This window comes from Panulirus ornatus, chromosome 40 (assembly GCF_036320965.1).
Source record: "Panulirus ornatus isolate Po-2019 chromosome 40, ASM3632096v1, whole genome shotgun sequence".
NCBI classification, from domain to species: domain Eukaryota; kingdom Metazoa; phylum Arthropoda; class Malacostraca; order Decapoda; family Palinuridae; genus Panulirus; species Panulirus ornatus.
This window is the reverse complement of record NC_092263.1, coordinates 16,314,713-16,333,522: the sequence shown is the minus strand read 5'-3', so window position 1 is coordinate 16,333,522 and position 18,810 is coordinate 16,314,713. Positions and strand designations below refer to the sequence as shown.

General features: G+C 50.2%; 1 protein-coding gene across 8 annotated transcripts in view; it reads right to left on the bottom strand.

The window, feature by feature from the left end:
• LOC139761477 (glutamate receptor ionotropic, kainate 2-like) overlaps nucleotides 1-18,810 on the bottom strand; it is a 71,576-nt gene that overhangs the window by 37,574 nt on the left and 15,192 nt on the right. For all 8 annotated transcript variants that reach the window (XM_071685725.1, XM_071685724.1, XM_071685723.1 and 5 more), the window contains exons 2-4: nucleotides 8,593-8,754; nucleotides 6,898-7,149; nucleotides 6,338-6,513 (exon numbers count right to left, since the gene is read on the bottom strand). In XM_071685725.1, coding sequence (XP_071541826.1) covers nucleotides 6,338-6,513; nucleotides 6,898-7,149; nucleotides 8,593-8,754 — 590 coding nt within the window. The remainder of the gene's footprint in view (nucleotides 1-6,337; nucleotides 6,514-6,897; nucleotides 7,150-8,592; nucleotides 8,755-18,810) is intronic.

Sequence of the window (18,810 nt, the reverse complement as noted above, 5' to 3'; positions counted from 1 at the left end):
GATCTTGAAGAATATTTATATAGAATGAATGTGCAGGATGACGACACCAGCTGCAGGTGGTGCTGCAGGCCGGCCCAACACCTGCTGCAGGTGGTGCTGCAGGCTGGCCCAACACCTGCTGCAGGTGGTGCTACAGGCCGGCCCAATACCTGCTGCAGGTGGTGCTACAGGCCGGCCCAGCACCAGCTGCAGGCCGGCCTGTGAAATAATTAAGTATACGAAGAGTGAAGATGTGCTGCACGTGAGTATGTACGTACGTACACCAGCAAGATATATACCTGATATACATTTATGCTCATATTCCTCAGTGTTGCACACATTCATCCATCCAGTGATTGATGCAGCAAATGAGACATACACAGCTTAACTAGACCCATACATTATGTATGTGCAACATACACACCACTCAAGTATACCCGCTTGAGACAAGTATACTCACAAACTGCCACACACGTGTAAACCCGGGATACAACTATATATTTCTCATGTACTCACACACTTACATATAAAACATCCAAGTATACACATGAATACAGGAGCAATTTTCTGTATATTTTGTAACATTTATATACCAAATGTTTGTGTATCTGAAAACACACACACACACACACACACACACACACACACACACACACACACACACACACACACACACACACACACACACACACACACATCTTTTGATTCATTCATTTCCATGTTAATCCAACACCAGCGGAGCCCCAGCGAGTTTTATGTCGACACAGAATACATAATTTCCTGCATACCAGAACACACACACACACACACACACACACACACACACACACACACACACACACACACACACACGAACGCGAAAATATCATATTTCAGCCTGAGGAGAGGTCGTTACTGGCAGTACTGAGGGAGAGGCCAGTGACCAGGGCAGTACTGAGGGAGAGGCCAGTGACCAGGGCAGTACTGAGGGAGAGGCCAGTGACCAGGGCAGTCCTGCCGTCTGGTGAGGAAAGTAAAATGCAATGCTGTAGATGGACAGACTCTGAGAGACGGAAGAAATCACCCAAGGAGACAGATGCGTCATCCCGGGAGACAGAAGAGCTACCCTGAGAGACGAGAGTGTTATCCTGTTTACCGTCCGGCTCAGCCTCGCCTCCCGTCTGGTGTTGTGACGCACGACATTTGAGAAGGGTGGAGCGAGTGAGCACAGGAGGAGGAGGAGGAAGAAGAGATGTTCACCACGAAACAAGATGTGAAGTGAAGAAAAAAGTCAACAAACAAGACGAGGGAAACAGAAAATCAGAAGCGGCCATCACATGGAAAATAGCCCCCCCCCCCCCCCCCCCCCCCCCGGGCCCACTGACACTCCGCAACAAATGGATTTTCCGCCAATACATTGGCCCGTCTCGTCCCCTGCCACCCATAACCTGCATTTCCAGGATTAACGCCACCACGTTCTTCCACGTTCCTTACGTTTTCCTGAGTTTCCATGTGGCCAGGAGGCTGGCCAGGGGGTCTGCCCAGCGCTCATTGTCCTTACGTTACTCTCCACATCTTGCTCTGATGGTCATCGTGTTGACATGACGGACCATCTTGTACTGTGGGTGACACCACAGGCCCTTGTGTCTCTAGCGGCCGCTTCCACCCCACCACTGTGACCTTATTCTTTTTTTTTATGTAATTCAAGTTTACAATTTGCTCCCTCCACCCTCACACTTCTCAATAATTTCCCTCTTCGTTCCCTCCTTCATGATCGTCTTCTTGCCTTCCTTATAGTCCCTCCTCTTCTGCTGGTGTCTGTGTCACGTCTAAACCCCTCCTCCCCTGAACCCCTCCTCCCCTCACCTCACTGCACTCCCCCATAATGTGTGCACCGCACCGCCCAACGTTTCCTGCCTCAGTCCTCAAGTTATGGCCAGTTTTTACCTCTACTGTACAAGAGTATCCTGCCAGGGACGGCCTCCTCCATGGCGGTTCCCCCGCTACATTGATCACCAATTCTTTCCCTCAGTTTCCTCCTCCGCCTGACGTCAGGACCCCTCATCTGTCTGCCTGCACCTCCCAACAACCTCTAACCTTCCCCGCCCTGTCCCAAGGTATCCCTCCACGACCAGTCACGCATCACACTCTGATGTCACCACTGCCCGCCCCGCCCGGATGAGGTACTGGCCATCTGCAACTCGAGGTGAGACGGAAATATATTTGTGAACCGTACAACAACACTAGGAAGCAGAGTTCATTATGTAGACTACAGTGCAGGATGTGGGCACACCCGAGTGACCCACAGGGAAACACCAACACCCTCTCTAACTCTCCTCTCCTGACTCCCATCAACGGTCCATCCAAGCACCATCCACTCCCTCCACTTCCCACCCACGACAGCCAGTCTCCCTCCACTTCCCACCCACGACAGCCAGTCTCCCTCCACTTCCCACCCACGACAGCCAGTACCCACGACAGCCAGTCTCCCTCCACTTCCCACCCACGACAGCCAGTTTCCCTCCACTTCTCTTCAACACTAGTCATTAGAGCATCAGCCTCCCAGCGCCCTCCCGTCCTATCCGTCTCCTGTCCACCTCCGTCGTCCCGGGAGACACTGCTCCACCTGACGCCTCCCCCCAGCCTCCTCCCCTCCTATCCATGATACCCCACGACCGCTACCTGAGGTCTCGCCTCACTCTGACACTAGTGCCTCTACAGACACACTCACAACACGAGTGCCTCTACAGACACACTCACAACACGAGTGCCTCTACAGACACACTCACAACACGAGTGCCTCTACAGACACACTCACAACACGAGTGCCTCTACAGACACACTCACAACACGATTGCCTCTACAGACACACTCACAACGCTATTGCCTCTACAGACACACTCACAACACGAGTGCCTCTACAGACACACTCACAACACGATTGCCTCTACAGACACACTCACAACATGCCACAGTTCATGTCGCAAAATATTTCATTTACATTTGCGGCGGTGTTTAGTTCTCTGTCGTTTTCGTTTTCCTCCAGTTCCTCTCAGGCGTTATTTGCTGTATCAAAATTTCAAGATGTTTGCTTTAAACGAAATTCTGAAACATGTTGAGCCGCACATTCAGGATGAGATGTTACAGAAAAAATAATGAGTCGTGAGCAAGGATCTGAGACTCGGACCTGCTGGTGGTGATGGGGCGAGGCACCAGGGTCATCAGTGATGGGGCGAGGCACCAGGGTTATCAGTGATGGGGCGAGACACCAGGGTTATCAGTGATGGGGCGAGGAACCAGGGTTATCAGTGATGGGGCGAGGAGCCAGGGTTATCAGTTATGGGGCGAGGAACCAGGGTTATAAGTGATGGGGCGAGGCACCGGGGTCATCAGTGATGGGGCGAGACACCAGGGTTATCAGTGATGGGGCGAGGAACCAGGGTTATAAGTGATGGGGCGAGGAACCAGGGTTATCAGTGATGGGGCGAGACACCAGGGTTATCAGTGATGGGGCGAGGAACCAGGGTTATCAGTGATGGGGCGAGGCACCGGGGTCATCAGTGATGGGGCGAGGAACCAGGGTTATCAGTGATGGGGCGAGGAACCAGGGTCATCAGTGATGGGGCGAGGAGCCAGGGTTATCAGTGATGGGGCGAGTACCAGGATCAACAGTGACAGGGCTCTACTCCCGGCCCTGCCACTACTCCCGGCCTTGCCTCTACTCCCTGCCTTGCCTATACCAGTGTTGCCTTGTTTTTCTATTTTCCATTTTTCTGTAAGTGATATTGAGAGGTGGATGAGAGCTTTATGGAGTCTATTGTGTGTAGTAAAAATAAGCTAACAAGATTTAAAGTTTTCAAAGGTTTAGAAAGAACATGTAACATATTGTATCATGGATAATAGCTATTCAAATTTCATTTCATGTTGCAGGAATATAGCAACATTTTACCTCGTCTGTCCAGGAAGTCTATATATATATATATATATATATATATATATATATATATATATATATATATATATATGTATATATATATATATATATATATATATATATATATATATATATATATATATATATATATATATATATATATGGACTTGTAATATTTACATACACTTTCCTACACCTGGGACGTGTCCCTACACAAGGAGACGTGTCCCTACACCAGGAGACGTGTCCCTACACCAGGGGACGTGTCCCTACACCAGGAGACGTGTCCCTACACCAGGAGACGTGTCCCTACACCAGGGGACGTGTCCCTACACCAGGAGACGTGTCCCTACACCAGGGGACGTGTCCCTACACCAGGAGACGTGTCCCTACACCAGGGGACGTGTCCCTACACCAGGGGACGTGTCCCTACACCAGGGGACGTGGGGTTAGTAAATGTTGCATCCCTGACAAGGAAGAGTGACACAGAGGCTGTGTTGTGGAGTGTTGCCGGATGTTGGCAGTACTGTTTAACATCAGTACACATCACGAAGTGTTGGCAGTACTGTATAACATCAGTACACATCAGGAAGTGTTGGCAGTATTGTATAACATCAGTACACATCAGGAAGTGTTGGCATTTATGTACAACATCAGTACACATCAGGAAGTGTTGGCAGTATTGTATAACATCAGTACACATCAGGAAGTGTTGCCATTTATGTACAACATCAGTACACATCAGTGAGTGTTGCCGGCCCGCTTCACTCAACACGTCCGTAGATCCAGACAATACAGGGTGATGATTATCTCAACTGGAAATATTGGATTTGGTCACATCAGGAGATACCAGTAAACAAATGATTAATTATGCAGACTGGTACTGATGATGATGATGATGATGATGATGATGATGATGATGATGGAGCTGCGTTGCATGGCGACACCTGGCAGTGCTGAAATTATTGCAGTGTTGATGGGGGGGGGGGTGTTCCCATCCTCCCTTCTGCTACTGTGGTGTTGATGGGGGCCTCCCATCCTTCCACATCCCAGCTGGTGGGTGTTGGGCACTAGCGGGTGGGTGTCCGGCACCAGCTAGTACCGTCAGGCGCCACCTGTCCAGCAGGCACCGTCTGGCGCCACCTGCCCAGGCCCAGCCAATACAGTATTGCCAGTATGTAAACATTACCAACAGGTGAGTCTGGCACAGTCAAACGTGTGACGCCAGGAACACCAGCTGACCTACTGCAGGAGGCTGACCTACCGCGACCAACCAGTGAGTCAGTCAGATTAAGATGAAACCCTGAGTCAGAGTGTGCTGGTCCAGAGGTGGCTGCCCTCACCCCTCGCTTACCACTGTACTGCACTTCCTCCCTAACGATGGAAAATTTTATCTGTAAACGCCGAGGATTCCAGCATGGCCGCCCAAATATATACATCATATATTAGATTTTCTAAATTCCTGTTGGAAATGTTTCATTCTTCATCATTTGGTATTTACTCTCAGAATATAATCAAATCTTCATCATCACCTGACATTCGTCGCCCTCCATCTTCCTCGACATCTGGCTAAATCCAGACAGTCTTCAGTTTGTCATTGTTTACATAACATGTTATGTTTACAGGACTGGACTATTGTTTGTATAATGCGTTATGTTTCCAGGACTGGACTATTGTTTGTGTAATGCGTTATGTTTCCAGGACTGGACTATTGTTTGTATAATGCGTTATGTTTCCAGGACTGGACTATTGTTTGTATAATGCGTTATGTTTCCAGGACTGGACTATTGTTTGTATAATGCGTTATGTTTCCAGGACTGGACTATTGTTTGTGTAATGCGTTATGTTTCCAGGACTGGACTATTGTTTGTATAATGCGTTATGTTTCCAGGACTGGAACAGTGACCAGCGATGCGGCAAGTATGAGTCTCTGTCCACCACACAAACATGTGCGTCGTACCATCATCATATTTTTCTTTGAGTCAGATCAGCGCACCTCCTGTGTTCTCTCCCTCACACTTGGTGTGGCAACTCCAGTGGTACATGTTATGTGTGGGAGGGTAGGGGGGGGGGGGGGAGGGGGACACCAACAATGGTCGTGACGTAACACCATGAGCATAGGATCTACTGTGGTGTTATGATTGCATTATGTGAACATAACGCTAACCTAACACTCCAGGTACTACAACCATAGTCTCGTCCACTATGACACGACCTCCTGGGCTGGTCAGGTGGTCTGACATAGGTCATGTAGTATCATGCCAGCACTGCACATAACACAAATAATATCATTCAAATGCGATATAATTGGGAAATGGCGAATAGTATGAATATATATATATATATATATATATATATATATATATATATATATATATATATATATATATATATATATATATAATGATAATTTGTTATGTGTATAGAGATGAGCTGTTTACTTACGCCTCTGAGGAAATGGTTCATGTTTTCAGGTTTGGTGTCCACGATAATGTTGAAGATCTCTTTATGTTTGATCTCCTTCAGAAGTTCCCGGTAGTTGACGGGCGTCCCCTGCCGGATCAGGAACTCCATGTGTTCCGCAGGCGGGGATTTAACGAGCTCCTGAAGTTTTATGAGACCTGTTGGAGAGACAAGGCGGGAATGGTGATGTGTGGAGTCTGGAGTCCAACCTCAGGTTAGGTATATAACCTTATTATGTACCACCCTGTAACACTCGTGTCATGAACTACTAACCACCACAGGCGGGCCAAAATGTAAAAGATATTACTCAATATTTTGATGTCATGTTTACCAACAGATCACAGTGTGTGTGTGTGTGTGTGTGTGTGTGTGTGTGTGTGTGTGGTGTGTGTGTGTGTATTAAGGAGGATGAAGGTGTTGACCCACCTGGCGGCAGTTACAACCAACCACACTCACCAGATCATCAGCTTAACCATCAAACATTCACCCTGGTCAATACACTCACCCCTGGTCAATACACTCGGCTTGGTCAATACACTTACCCAGGTCCTCCTCATATATAATGGCCACCTCGGTCCAGTTGAGGAAGGTCATGACGTCCTGGAAGGCCCGGTTGAGGACCTCGTGGCTCGGGTGGAGGTTGATGGAGAACTCCTTGAATTCCGGCTCCAGGTCCAGGCGGGATTCCAGGTGCGGGATGTCCAGGGCGTCGCAGATGGACTGGATGTGGGAGCCTAGGAGCGGGTCGGACGGCCCGAACACTGCCTGAACACCGAAGTTGATCTGCTCGCACGCTGGGGAAGGGACGACACACAGGAGGCGACACATTAGTCATAACCGGACCAGACCAGAGAGTTGCTTCACTTTATCATGGACACAGTTGGTTATAGAAGGAATTACTCAAGACACAGCAGCAGGTTATCACACGTCAGCAAGACAGACTACAACATGATTTCTACTTTACTACCCGATAACACATGATTTCACTGTAACATCAACTAACTCGTGCAGGTGTGGATCAACATATGTGACGGTAACGTGTAAGATGATCCTGGCGAGGGACTTTGTAACATCTGAGGAAACATTATAACATGTCGTGACAGGCGTCGGTCGTCCCTGGTAAACAACGACAGAAGATAATTTTCTGTACTTTTTGATCGTTGGCGTCAGATACATCATCAGGATGACTCACGTAATCGTTACTTAATTATTGCTTGACAACAGTGATGATCCTCTCAGGTCAGGCAGGCAGCTGGTGGCACTGGAGGTCCAGCTGGTGCTCAGACGGTGACAAGATGTTATGGTGGGCGGGAGAGGCAGGATCGTGGTGATGGTAACCATGGTATGTGTGTAAGCTTAACCAGCAGCCGGGGATGGTAGCTATAACCCCTCACGTGTTGGTACCTCGTGCAGATGGCTCCACAACCCAAGCCATCTGGTTGTGACAGTCCTGCTGGTCAGCATGGTGGAGGCTGATGCCATGTTTACATTGGTTGACAACATTGGTACTCTATCTGGCCGTCAAGGGTCGCTCATATGGAACCACAAATTCGTCTTTTACTCATGATGGACGGACGTAATATGCCACACGAAACAAAAGATATAGAGAATAATTTCCGTGTCGGTTGCAGTGGTCTAACGTAGTTTACAAGTTTTAGGGCAGAAGGAACGTAACCTGACATCTTTATCTAAGTTGTGTAAGTTACTTGGGAAGGTTGGCTGCTCATCTGCAACTTGCCGGGAATAATTGTTCTGACACTTGACGGAGGAAGTAAGGAACCATCGCCAAGTGTCACCAACATCCTACACTGCACTGACTTGTGAGGTCGCTTATAGTTCACCTGACCTGCTTGTAACACCTCTACCTCAGCCTTGACTTGTGAGGTCGCATATAGTTCACCTGACCTGCTTGTAACACCTCTACCTCAGCCTGTGACAACCCTTCCACAACTGTCCTCACGAAGCTGATGCCAACTTGTCGTTGTCACGGAGCTGGTACCAACCCAAGGTTTTGTCAGTAAAAAGACATTTTACCCAATAGTGACAAGAGACCAAGTCTAGCAACGTGTACAACAGAACTATCAACCAGACACATGACATCACCTCGCCACACTCAGTAAGATCCCCACCATCAAGCGTCAGAAAGCTTCCTCCAGTTTGACCGCTTTACCATCTTGATATTGTGATGTGAGTACCACGCTCCAACTGTACACCCCCTCCCCCTTCCCGCTACTCACCCTTCTTGGAGGCGTGGAAGGAGTCGTCTCTCGGGACGTACTGGATATCGTAGACCAGTGTGGTGTTGGGCAGCAGGGTGGAGTCCTTGTTGATGCGGTACACGGCGTACTTGAAGGCCAGCTCCGTGGGCCCCTCGCGTTGCTCAGCCGTAAACATGGCCCCTGCAACAAGCGAACCACTGTGTCAGGAGACCATTGGGGAAAATGGAGGAGGGGCGGGCTGGAGGACTTGGCCAGCGGACATATTTGATAAGATAAGGAAGGAGGAATACATTGGGGAAGATAACTGAAGGGGAATTTACTGTGAATAAATAAGGGTAATACACTGGGAAAGATAAGTGAGGGGAATACACATGTGTCATCCCTCTAGCTACTCCTACAGCCAATCCTCCCGCGCCGCTCCCGGTCACTCCTCTAACTCCACAACCTGACAGGTTACCTGCTTCCATAGGTGTATTAGTACTTCTTTAACTGTGACGGTAAATTCTGGTATCGTGTGAGCACTGTGTATCATTGTCTAAAAAACTACAAAAGAACTTGTTCAGGGTTCATACATCAGTTGACTGGTTTATACATCGGTTGATTGGTTCATACAACGGTTGATTGGTTCATACATCGGTTGATTGGTTCATACATCGGTTGATTGGTTCATACATCGGTTGATTGTTTATAAAAGAACTTTGTGTAAACATGATTTAACCTTATCTTGTTCAAGAAGTCTTTACATAGATGTCGGCTCTGTGTACACAACACAATGTGTGTCAACACTGTATCTTGAACACACACACACACACGCGCACACACGCACACACACATCGTGAATCTCTGCAGTTAAGGGTTTACATCCCAGTGAGGGAGACAGCCAGCTATGTAGTGGGTAGGGCGACCGGGCTGGGCCAGCCGAGGTGACCACAGAGGCCATGATGGAGGGAGTCAGGCAGACTTGAGTCACATTACGAAGGCCCGCGTCCTGACGTGGGAGATTGGGGGGGGGGGGGGGGGTTCAAGCCTGCAGCAGCAGCAGCAGCGTTACCACTAGTAACAGGAAGAGTAGCGGCGGGCGGGTGTCTGCCCTCAACACTGATGATAGTCTCAGCTGATGATAAAATCGATCAAGACAAACTTCTCTTGCCTGTCAGATGTGTGTGTGGCATACACTGTATGTTGTACACACTGTATGTATGTTGTATAAGTTATATACAGTAGGTGGATACAGTGGCAGCAGCAGAAGTGACAGTGGTAAGCTGAGTAACTGAGGGAAAATAATCTCCTGCGAACAGATTGATAGACGGGAGCAGGAAGGGCTTCCCAGACCCAGCCACCCATAACACCCCATACTGCACAGTGGCGTCCACTCCCGCAACACCCCATACTGCACAGTGGCGTCCACTCCCGCAACACCCCATACTGCACAGTGGCGTCCACTCCCGCAACACCCCATACTGCACAGTGGCATCCACTCCCGCAACACCCCATACTGCACAGTGGCATCCACTCCCGCAACACCCCATACTGCACAGTGGCATCCACTCCCGCAACACCCCATACTGCACAGTGGCATCCACTCCCGCAACACCCCATACTGCACAGTGGCATCCACTCCCGCAACACCCCATACTGCACAGTGGCATCCACTCCCGCAACACCCCATACTGTACAGTGGCATCCACTCCCGCAACACCCCATACTGCACAGTGGCATCCACTCCCTTCTCCTTCCACATGTGTATTCATCAGTTACGTTGTAAGACACAACAGATCATCATCATCATGTGATCAAGTGAACACAAAACAAACAACGAGATTATCGCTGTATCTGGGGAGATCCGCGGTGGGTGCTGTATAACGTCTCTTGACGACTTTCCATCAAGAACACATCACTACACAGCTCCAGGTCCTTCCCTCCTACGCACGAACTCTCGCCCTCCCGAGGGTTCACACCCCATGACCCCAGACCTCCTTCCTTAACTCCATCCCTCCATCTCTTCCCCCGCCACCCTCTCTTGCTTCTTTTACGTTTGATTTTAATCTTCACTGTCTCTTACCTCATGTTACCACTACGTCTCAATCATCGGGAGACAGCCACAAAGTGTAATAAATAGATAAATATGTATATATATATATATATATGCATGTGTATGTGTGTGTGTGTGTGTGTGTGTGTGTGTGTGTGTGTGTGTGTGTGTGTGTGTGTGTGTTTCAATTTCTAAAACAATGACCAGCAGGAGCCGAGCCGGAGGTGTGCTTATCTTGATGCAATACCTTGCAGGTCAGGGGAGCCTGGGTGTCGTGTCAGGGGAGGCGGTACCAACCCTCCAGCTACCGTGACCCCAGCAGGTCCTCACTACACACCCTCACCAGCCCTCCACACGACCCTGAGCAGCCACCAGCCTTCATCCCTCAGTGGACGGACGGACGGACGGACGATAGGGGTCTGCTGTGGGCGGACCCGTGGAGGCGCCACACTTAACGTTGCCTCCTGAGGCCCCATGGTTCAGCCCCGCACTCTGACCTAAGGATACTGATCTACTGTCATCTGGCAGGTAAGATCCCCTTCCCAGTACGTCCGCCTCACTGCTTCCCACTGCATGGTCGTACCAGGGCCATACTGTAGCCACACACACACACACACACACACACACACACACACAGGCAGATAGACAGACAAACATACCGTTCAATGGTTGGGGCCCCGCCCCACGAGTGTAGAGGCCTCTCCTCGTGCTGTACAAACAAGTAATGAACCAAGCAGGTCGTTCCTCCCCACCACACACACACACACCTGCCCACACCCCACCCTCTTCACCACACACTCCAGCCCTCCCCACCACACACACACACACCTGCCCACACCCCACCCTCTTCACCACACACCCCAGCCCTCCCCACCACACACACACACACACACACCTACCCACACCCCACCCTCTTCACCACACACCCCAGCCCTCCCCACCACACGTCAGCCCTCCGCACCACACCCCATCCCTCTAGCCCAACACCAAGGCCATAAATCTAACAACTTTCCTGCTCAAACTTGGCCAATTTCCTTCCTAGTTAATTCGTATCAACTTAACGAAGATTCTGCCGTTCTCCTGAAGTGACCCAAACACTTCCATATTTGTTTCTGACCAACACTAAACTTTATCAATTATTTTACATACGTTGTCGACCACGTTATTATGTTACACATGATCGTTTAGCATATTATATAACCCGTTATATCATGTTCTCATATACTCTGGGACCATATTGAAAATATAATATTACTCTTAATTACGAAATGATCCCTGACCCCTGTGGAGGGCCAGGGATCCCATGTGGCCCCAACAAACCAGGTTCTTCGTATATCCCAGGTACTGTGGTATACCCTACCACCAGGTACTGTGGTATACCCTACCACCAGGTACTGTGGTATACCCTACCACCAAGTACCGTGGTATACCCTACCACCAAGTACTGTGGTATACCCTACCACCAAGTACCGTGGTATACCCTACCACCAGTTACTGTGGTATACCCTACCACCAAGTACTGTGGTATACCCTACCACCAGGTACTGTGGTATACCCTACCACCAAGTACCGTGGTATACCCTACCACCAGTTACTGTGGTATACCCTACCACCAAGTACTGTGGTATACCCTACCACCAGTTACTGTGGTATACCCTACCACCAAGTACTGTGGTATACCCTACCACCAGGTACTGTGGTATACCCAATCATCATGATAAACACCCAGGCACTATGGTATACACTAGCCCTGTAGTATACCCCGGGCACGGTAGTATACCCTCAGCATTGTAGTAGACCCGGCAGTATCATAAGATGCGGGGAAGCCATAGCTGGCGTCAACATGATTATCAGCTTACTATGTATTACCCCCCCAACCCGACCCGACCCCCACCCCTTACTGCCAGCCTCACCCCCACCTACACCACTACTGCCACATACACCATTACCTCTACCCGCACCACTACTGCCACTTACACCATTATCCCCACCTGCACCACTGCTGGAGGTCAGGTCTCCACACATAACTAAGTTCATTGGTTCATTCTTATCAAACACTTGTCATTGTTCACACCCCAAAGCATGGATCATATAATGATACAGTAACCTGTTACAGGATACCTAAGCTGCTACAGGATAGTGGGAACACAAAGCCACTACAGGATACAATAGAGATCTAGAGCTACCATGGAATACAATAGGGGCACATACAGCTGTTGCACAATATAGTACGAATCAGACCAGTCCGACTAGACCCGCCTCCCCGGTCCGGCCAGACACGCCTCCCCGGTCCGGCTAGACACGCCTCCCCGGTCCGACCAGACCCGCCTCCCCGGTCCGGCCAGACACGCCTCCCCGGTCCGGCTAGACACGCCTCCCCGGTCCGGCCAGATATTACTTGGAAAGTTCGGTAGGATGGCAGAGATGGTGGCTATGGGCAACCCCTGCTGACGAGAGAGAGAGAGAGAGAGAGAGAGAGAGAGAGAGAGAGAGAGAGAGAGAGAGAGAGAGAGGAGGGAAGGCCAGTGAGGTATGAGAGCATGGCCGGCCAGGTCGCATCATACATACTCGACAGGAAGGAGAAACATCATGTAACGTGAGGGAGGGAGGAAGTGCGCAGGACGCAGGGGAAGGAACAGGAGACGTGTGTGGGCCAAGTGGCAGGGAGAGACGTGCGTGGGAAATGTGAGGGGAAATGAACATGTGGCAGTTCAACACAAGTTACTGCATGAGGGAGGGAGGAAAGGAGGATGTTACTTGTGGTGTGTGTGTGTGTGTGTGTGTGTTGGGGGGGGAGGTATATCACCAGGGGCAGGCTGCGAGGGAGGGAGGGAGGGGAGGTTGTTGGGAAAGGAGATTGTGGATTACAAAACAAGTCCAATATTGCAGTAAATTGAATGAGTCTAAATAATATATATATATATATATATATATATATATATATATATATATATATATATATATATATATATATATATATATATAAAGAGGGAGAGAGATAGATAGATAGATAGATAGATAGAGAGAGAGAGAGAGAGAGAGAGAGAGAGAGAGAGAGAGAGAGAGAGAGAGAGAGAGAGAGAGAGAGAGAGAGAGGTATACTTTTGGGAGGCAATAGTAGTTAGGTTAGGTTTGAAGGTACTGTAATTCCAATGATATTATAGTTGTGGGCTACAAATAATGGTGTGTGGAGGAGGGTGGGTGTGTGGAGGAGGGTGGATGTATAGAGGAGGGTGGATGTATAGAGGAGGGTGGATGAGTGGAGGAGGGTAGATGTGTTGGAAATGAGATGTTTGAGGACAATATGTGGTGTGAGGTGGTTTAATCGATTACGTAATGAAAGGGTAAGAGAGATGTATAGTAATGAAAAAGAGTGTGGTTGAGAGGGCAGAAGAGGGAGTGTTGAAATGGTTTGGACATTAGGAGAGAATAAGTGAGGAAAGATTGACAATGAGGATATATATATATATATATATATATATATATATATATATATATATATATATATATATATATATATATATATATATATATATATATATATGCAGGAGGGTGAGGGGAGGGCGGGGAATAGAGTGAATTGGAGCGATGTGTTGTGCCGGGGTTGACGTGCTGTCGGTGGATTGAATCGGGGCATGTGGGGCGTCTGGGGTGAACCATGGAGGGCTGTGTGGGTGTGTGTGTTTGCGTGTGTGGACGTATGTATGTGCATGTGTATGGGGGGGGGGTTGGGCCATTTCTTTCGTCTGTTTCCTTGCGCTACCTCGCAAACGCGGGAGACAGCGACAAAGTATAAAAAAATATATATATATATATATATATATATATATATATATATATATATATATATATATATATATATATATATATATATATCAGAGGTGGAGGGAACAAGGAGAAACGGGAGACCAAATTGGAGCTGGAAAGATGGAGCTGACAAGATTGTAGCAATCGGGGCATGGAGATGCAGGAGGGTGAAAGGCGTGCACGGGATAGAGTGACCTGGAGCGACGTGGGGAGGGTGCAGGTGTGCAGCACCAACGTGGGGTCGGGATGACTCGTTTTCTTCATGCAACAACCACCTCACCAGATTACTCACTCGCTGATGCATATGAGGAGGGATGTCCCAATGGAGGTAGTGGAGCAGGGAGGTCCCAGTGGAGGATAGTGGAGCAGGGAGGTCCCAGTGGAGGATAGTGGAGCAGGAAGGTCCCTGTGGGGGATAGTGGAGCAGGGAGGTTCCAGTGGAGGATAGTGGAGCAGGGAGGTCCCAGTGGAGGATAGTGGAGCAGGGAGGTCCCTGTGGAGGATAGTGGAGCAGGGAGGTCCCAGTGGAGGATAGTGGAGCAGGGAGGTCCCAATGGAGGATAGTGGAGCAGGAAGGTCCCTGTGGGGGATAGTGGAGCAGGGAGGTTCCAGTGGAGGATAGTGGAGCAGGGAGGTCCCTGTGGAGGATAGTGGAGCAGGAGGTCCCAGTGGAGGATAGTGGAGCAGGGAGGTCCCAGTGGAGGATAGTGGAGCAGGAGGTCCCAGTGGAGGATAGTGGAGCAGGGAGGTCCCAGTGGAGGATAGTGGAGCAGGGAGGTCCCAGTGGAGGATAGTGGAGCAGGGAGGTCCCAGTGGAGGATAGTGGAGCAGGGAGGTCCCAGTGGAGGATAGTGGAGCAGGAGGTCCCAGTGGAGGATAGTGGAGCAGGAGGTCCCAGTGGAGGATAGTGGAGCAGGGAGGTCCCAGTGGAGGATAGTGGAGCAGGGAGGTCCCAGTGGAGGATAGTGGAGCAGGAGGTCCCAGTGGAGGATAGTGGAGCAGGGAGGTCCCAGTGGAGGATAGTGGAGCAGGGAGGTCCCAGTGGAGGATAGTGGAGCAGGGAGGTCCCAGTGGAGGATAGTGGAGCAGGGAGGTCCCAGTGGAGGATAGTGGAGCAGGGAGGTCCCAGTGGAGGATAGTGGAGCAGGGAGGTCCCAGTGGAGGATAGTGGAGCAGGGAGGTCCCAGTGGAGGATAGTGGAGCAGGGAGGTCCCAGTGGAGGATAGTGGAGCAGGAGGTCCCAGTGGAGGATAGTGGAGCAGGGAGGTCCCAGTGGAGGATAGTGGAGCAGGGAGGTCCCAGTGGAGGATAGTGGAGCAGGGAGGTCCCAGTGGAGGATAGTGGAGCAGGGAGGTCCCAGTGGAGGATAGTGGAGCAGGGAGGTCCCAGTGGAGGATAGTGGAGCAGGAGGTCCCAGTGGAGGATAGTGGAGCAGGGAGGTCCCAGTGGAGGATAGTGGAGCAGGGAGGTCCCAGTGGAGGATAGTGGAGCAGGGAGGTCCCAGTGGAGGATAGTGGAGCAGGGAGGTCCCAGTGGAGGATAGTGGAGCAGGGAGGTCCCAGTGGAGGATAGTGGAGCAGGGAGGTCCCAGTGGAGGATAGTGGAGCAGGGAGGTCCCAGTGGAGGATAGTGGAGCAGGGAGGTCCCAGTGGAGGATAGTGGAGCAGGGAGGTCCCAGTGGAGGATAGTGGAGCAGGGAGGTCCCAGTGGAGGATAGTGGAGCAGGAGGTCCCAGTGGAGGATAGTGGAGCAGGGAGGTCCCAGTGGAGGATAGTGGAGCAGGAGGTCCCAGTGGAGGATAGTGGAGCAGGGAGGTCCCAGTGGAGGATAGTGGAGCAGGGAGGTCCCAGTGGAGGATAGTGGAGCAGGGAGGTCCCAGTGGAGGATAGTGGAGCAGGAGGTCCCAGTGGAGGATAGTGGAGCAGGGAGGTCCCAGTGGAGGATAGTGGAGCAGGAGGTCCCAGTGGAGGATAGTGGAGCAGGAGGTCCCAGTGGAGGATAGTGGAGCAGGGAGGTCCCAGTGGAGGATAGTGGAGCAGGGAGGTCCCAGTGGAGGATAGTGGAGCAGGAGGTCCCAGTGGAGGATAGTGGAGCAGGAGGTCCCAGTGGAGGATAGTGGAGCAGGAGGTCCCAGTGGAGGATAGTGGAGCAGGGAGGTCCCAGTGGAGGATAGTGGAGCAGGAGGTCCCAGTGGAGGATAGTGGAGCAGGAGGTCCCAGTGGAGGATAGTGGAGCAGGGAGGTCCCAGTGGAGGATAGTGGAGCAGGAGGTCCCAGTGGAGGATAGTGGAGCAGGGAGGTCCCAGTGGAGGATAGTGGAGCAGGGAGGTCCCAGTGGAGGATAGTGGAGCAGGGAGGTCCCAGTGGAGGATAGTGGAGCAGGGAGGTCCCAGTGGAGGATAGTGGAGCAGGGTTCAGACATCATACAACACAGAAGTGTATTTTCAGTGTTACCAAACATATACAGTATACAAAATTAGATACACAACTGGTAATATAACACAGCCAGAGAAAACTTGGCGAAAGCGGACGCTGGCAACACTGACCATCAGCCAGACACAGACGGTAGGGGGAGGAGGGGGGGGGTGGGGGGGACAAGGAAGCAAGTAAACAATGGTAATAACTCCCACAGTGGGAGAGAAGAATGAGGAGGATGGCTGGGGTAGTAAGGAGTGTGAGGATCCTGGTGAGGGAAGTCGTGAATCATCGAGGAACATTCTTCTTCGTCTTCATAAGTTATGGCGGGAGTGAGTCTGCTGAGTCTATCTGGGAGTCGATGGTGTACGTTAAGTCGTAAGAGAGGAACACTGGGGGTCGTCGACCTGCGGTGTGTTGTGGCGTTATGTGCAGCTGGGGCTCTGGGGGGTTGTCTGGGGTGCGGATGTTTACACTCGTCAGGGGAAGGGGTATGGTGGGTGGCCGGGAGCTTCCAACATCAGATGAACTTCATGTCATGACAACCACCCAACCTGCACTGGTGTTGACCCCGAGGTGTTACGACCTCCAATACAGAGGAATTCGGATGTCACACTACAGTAATTTGATCCATTATGTGAGAGTAATATATCACACAGTTAACTATTTTTTACACTATATACATGTATGTATGTGTGGTTGTGTGTTACGCGTGTGCATGCAAGCGTTCTCGTGTGTTTATGTAGTAAATATTTGTGACTAACACTGGCAGGAGGCAGAACGAGCCATCACACCAACCAGCAGCAGGCAGTGTGCTGGGGCCCCGAGCTGTGAAGGTAAACACAAAGACTCCTCACACACAGCAGCTAATGTGCAAACATTTCTTGCCCGTGATCATTCAGCAGGTCAGGTCGTTCACGTACCCCAGCCAGTCATCAGCAGGTCAGGTCGTTCACGTACCCCAGCCAGTCATCAGCAGGTCAGGTCGTTCACGTACCCCAGCCAGTCATCAGCAGGTCAGGTCGTTCACGTACCTCAGCCAGTCATCAGCAGGTCAGGTCGTTCACGTGCCCCAGCCAGTCATCAGCAGGTCAGGTCGTTCACGTGCCCCAGCCAGTCATCAGCAGGTCAGGTCGTTCACATGACCCAGTCAATGAATTATGGAGGCGAGGGGCTGGATTAAACATATGCACGATTCGAATCCTTGAGCGGATGGAGAGAAAAAGATTTTGAGCGATCGGGGCCTGAACATGCAGGAGGGTGAAGGGCATGCACGGGATAGAGTGAACTGGAACGCTGTGGTAAACTGGGGTCGATGTGCTGTCAATAGACTGAACCAGGGCACGTAAAACGTCTGGGATAAACCATGGAAAGGTGCATTACACATGACAGCTAGAGAATGAGTGTGAGCGGATGTGGCCTTTCTTCGTCTGTTCTTGGTGTTACCTCTCTGACGCGGGAAATGGCGATCAAGTATGATATATATATATATATATATATATATATATATATATATATATATATATATATATATATATATATATATATATATACAGTGGTTAAGACATGGTACACATATACAAGGTAAAGAGACGGGTCAACACGAGTGTTAAACTCTCCTCGTAATTACACGTATAAACAAACCCTCATGCATACGGTCACAAACTTATGTAAACAAACAATTACTACGATGAAACACACACACACACACACACACACACACAGAACTGGCATGAGGTGCCGGAGTGAAGTGCCGGGCTCTGAGTAGCCTGAGCCACTAGAGGAGAGAATGTTTCCGTGGATGAGTTTCAGTGCTGGTTTTGAGCTGCCAACCGCCACGTTTTGTGCCGTTCTGGGTGGAAATCTTCCTGGGAACTTTCCTTAATAGCAGAAAGCTTTCAGTGGTAATAAGGCAGGTGATAAGGAGCGTTGCACCACACCTGATACACCTCAAGTCTAACACATTATCTCGTCTGAGAGATT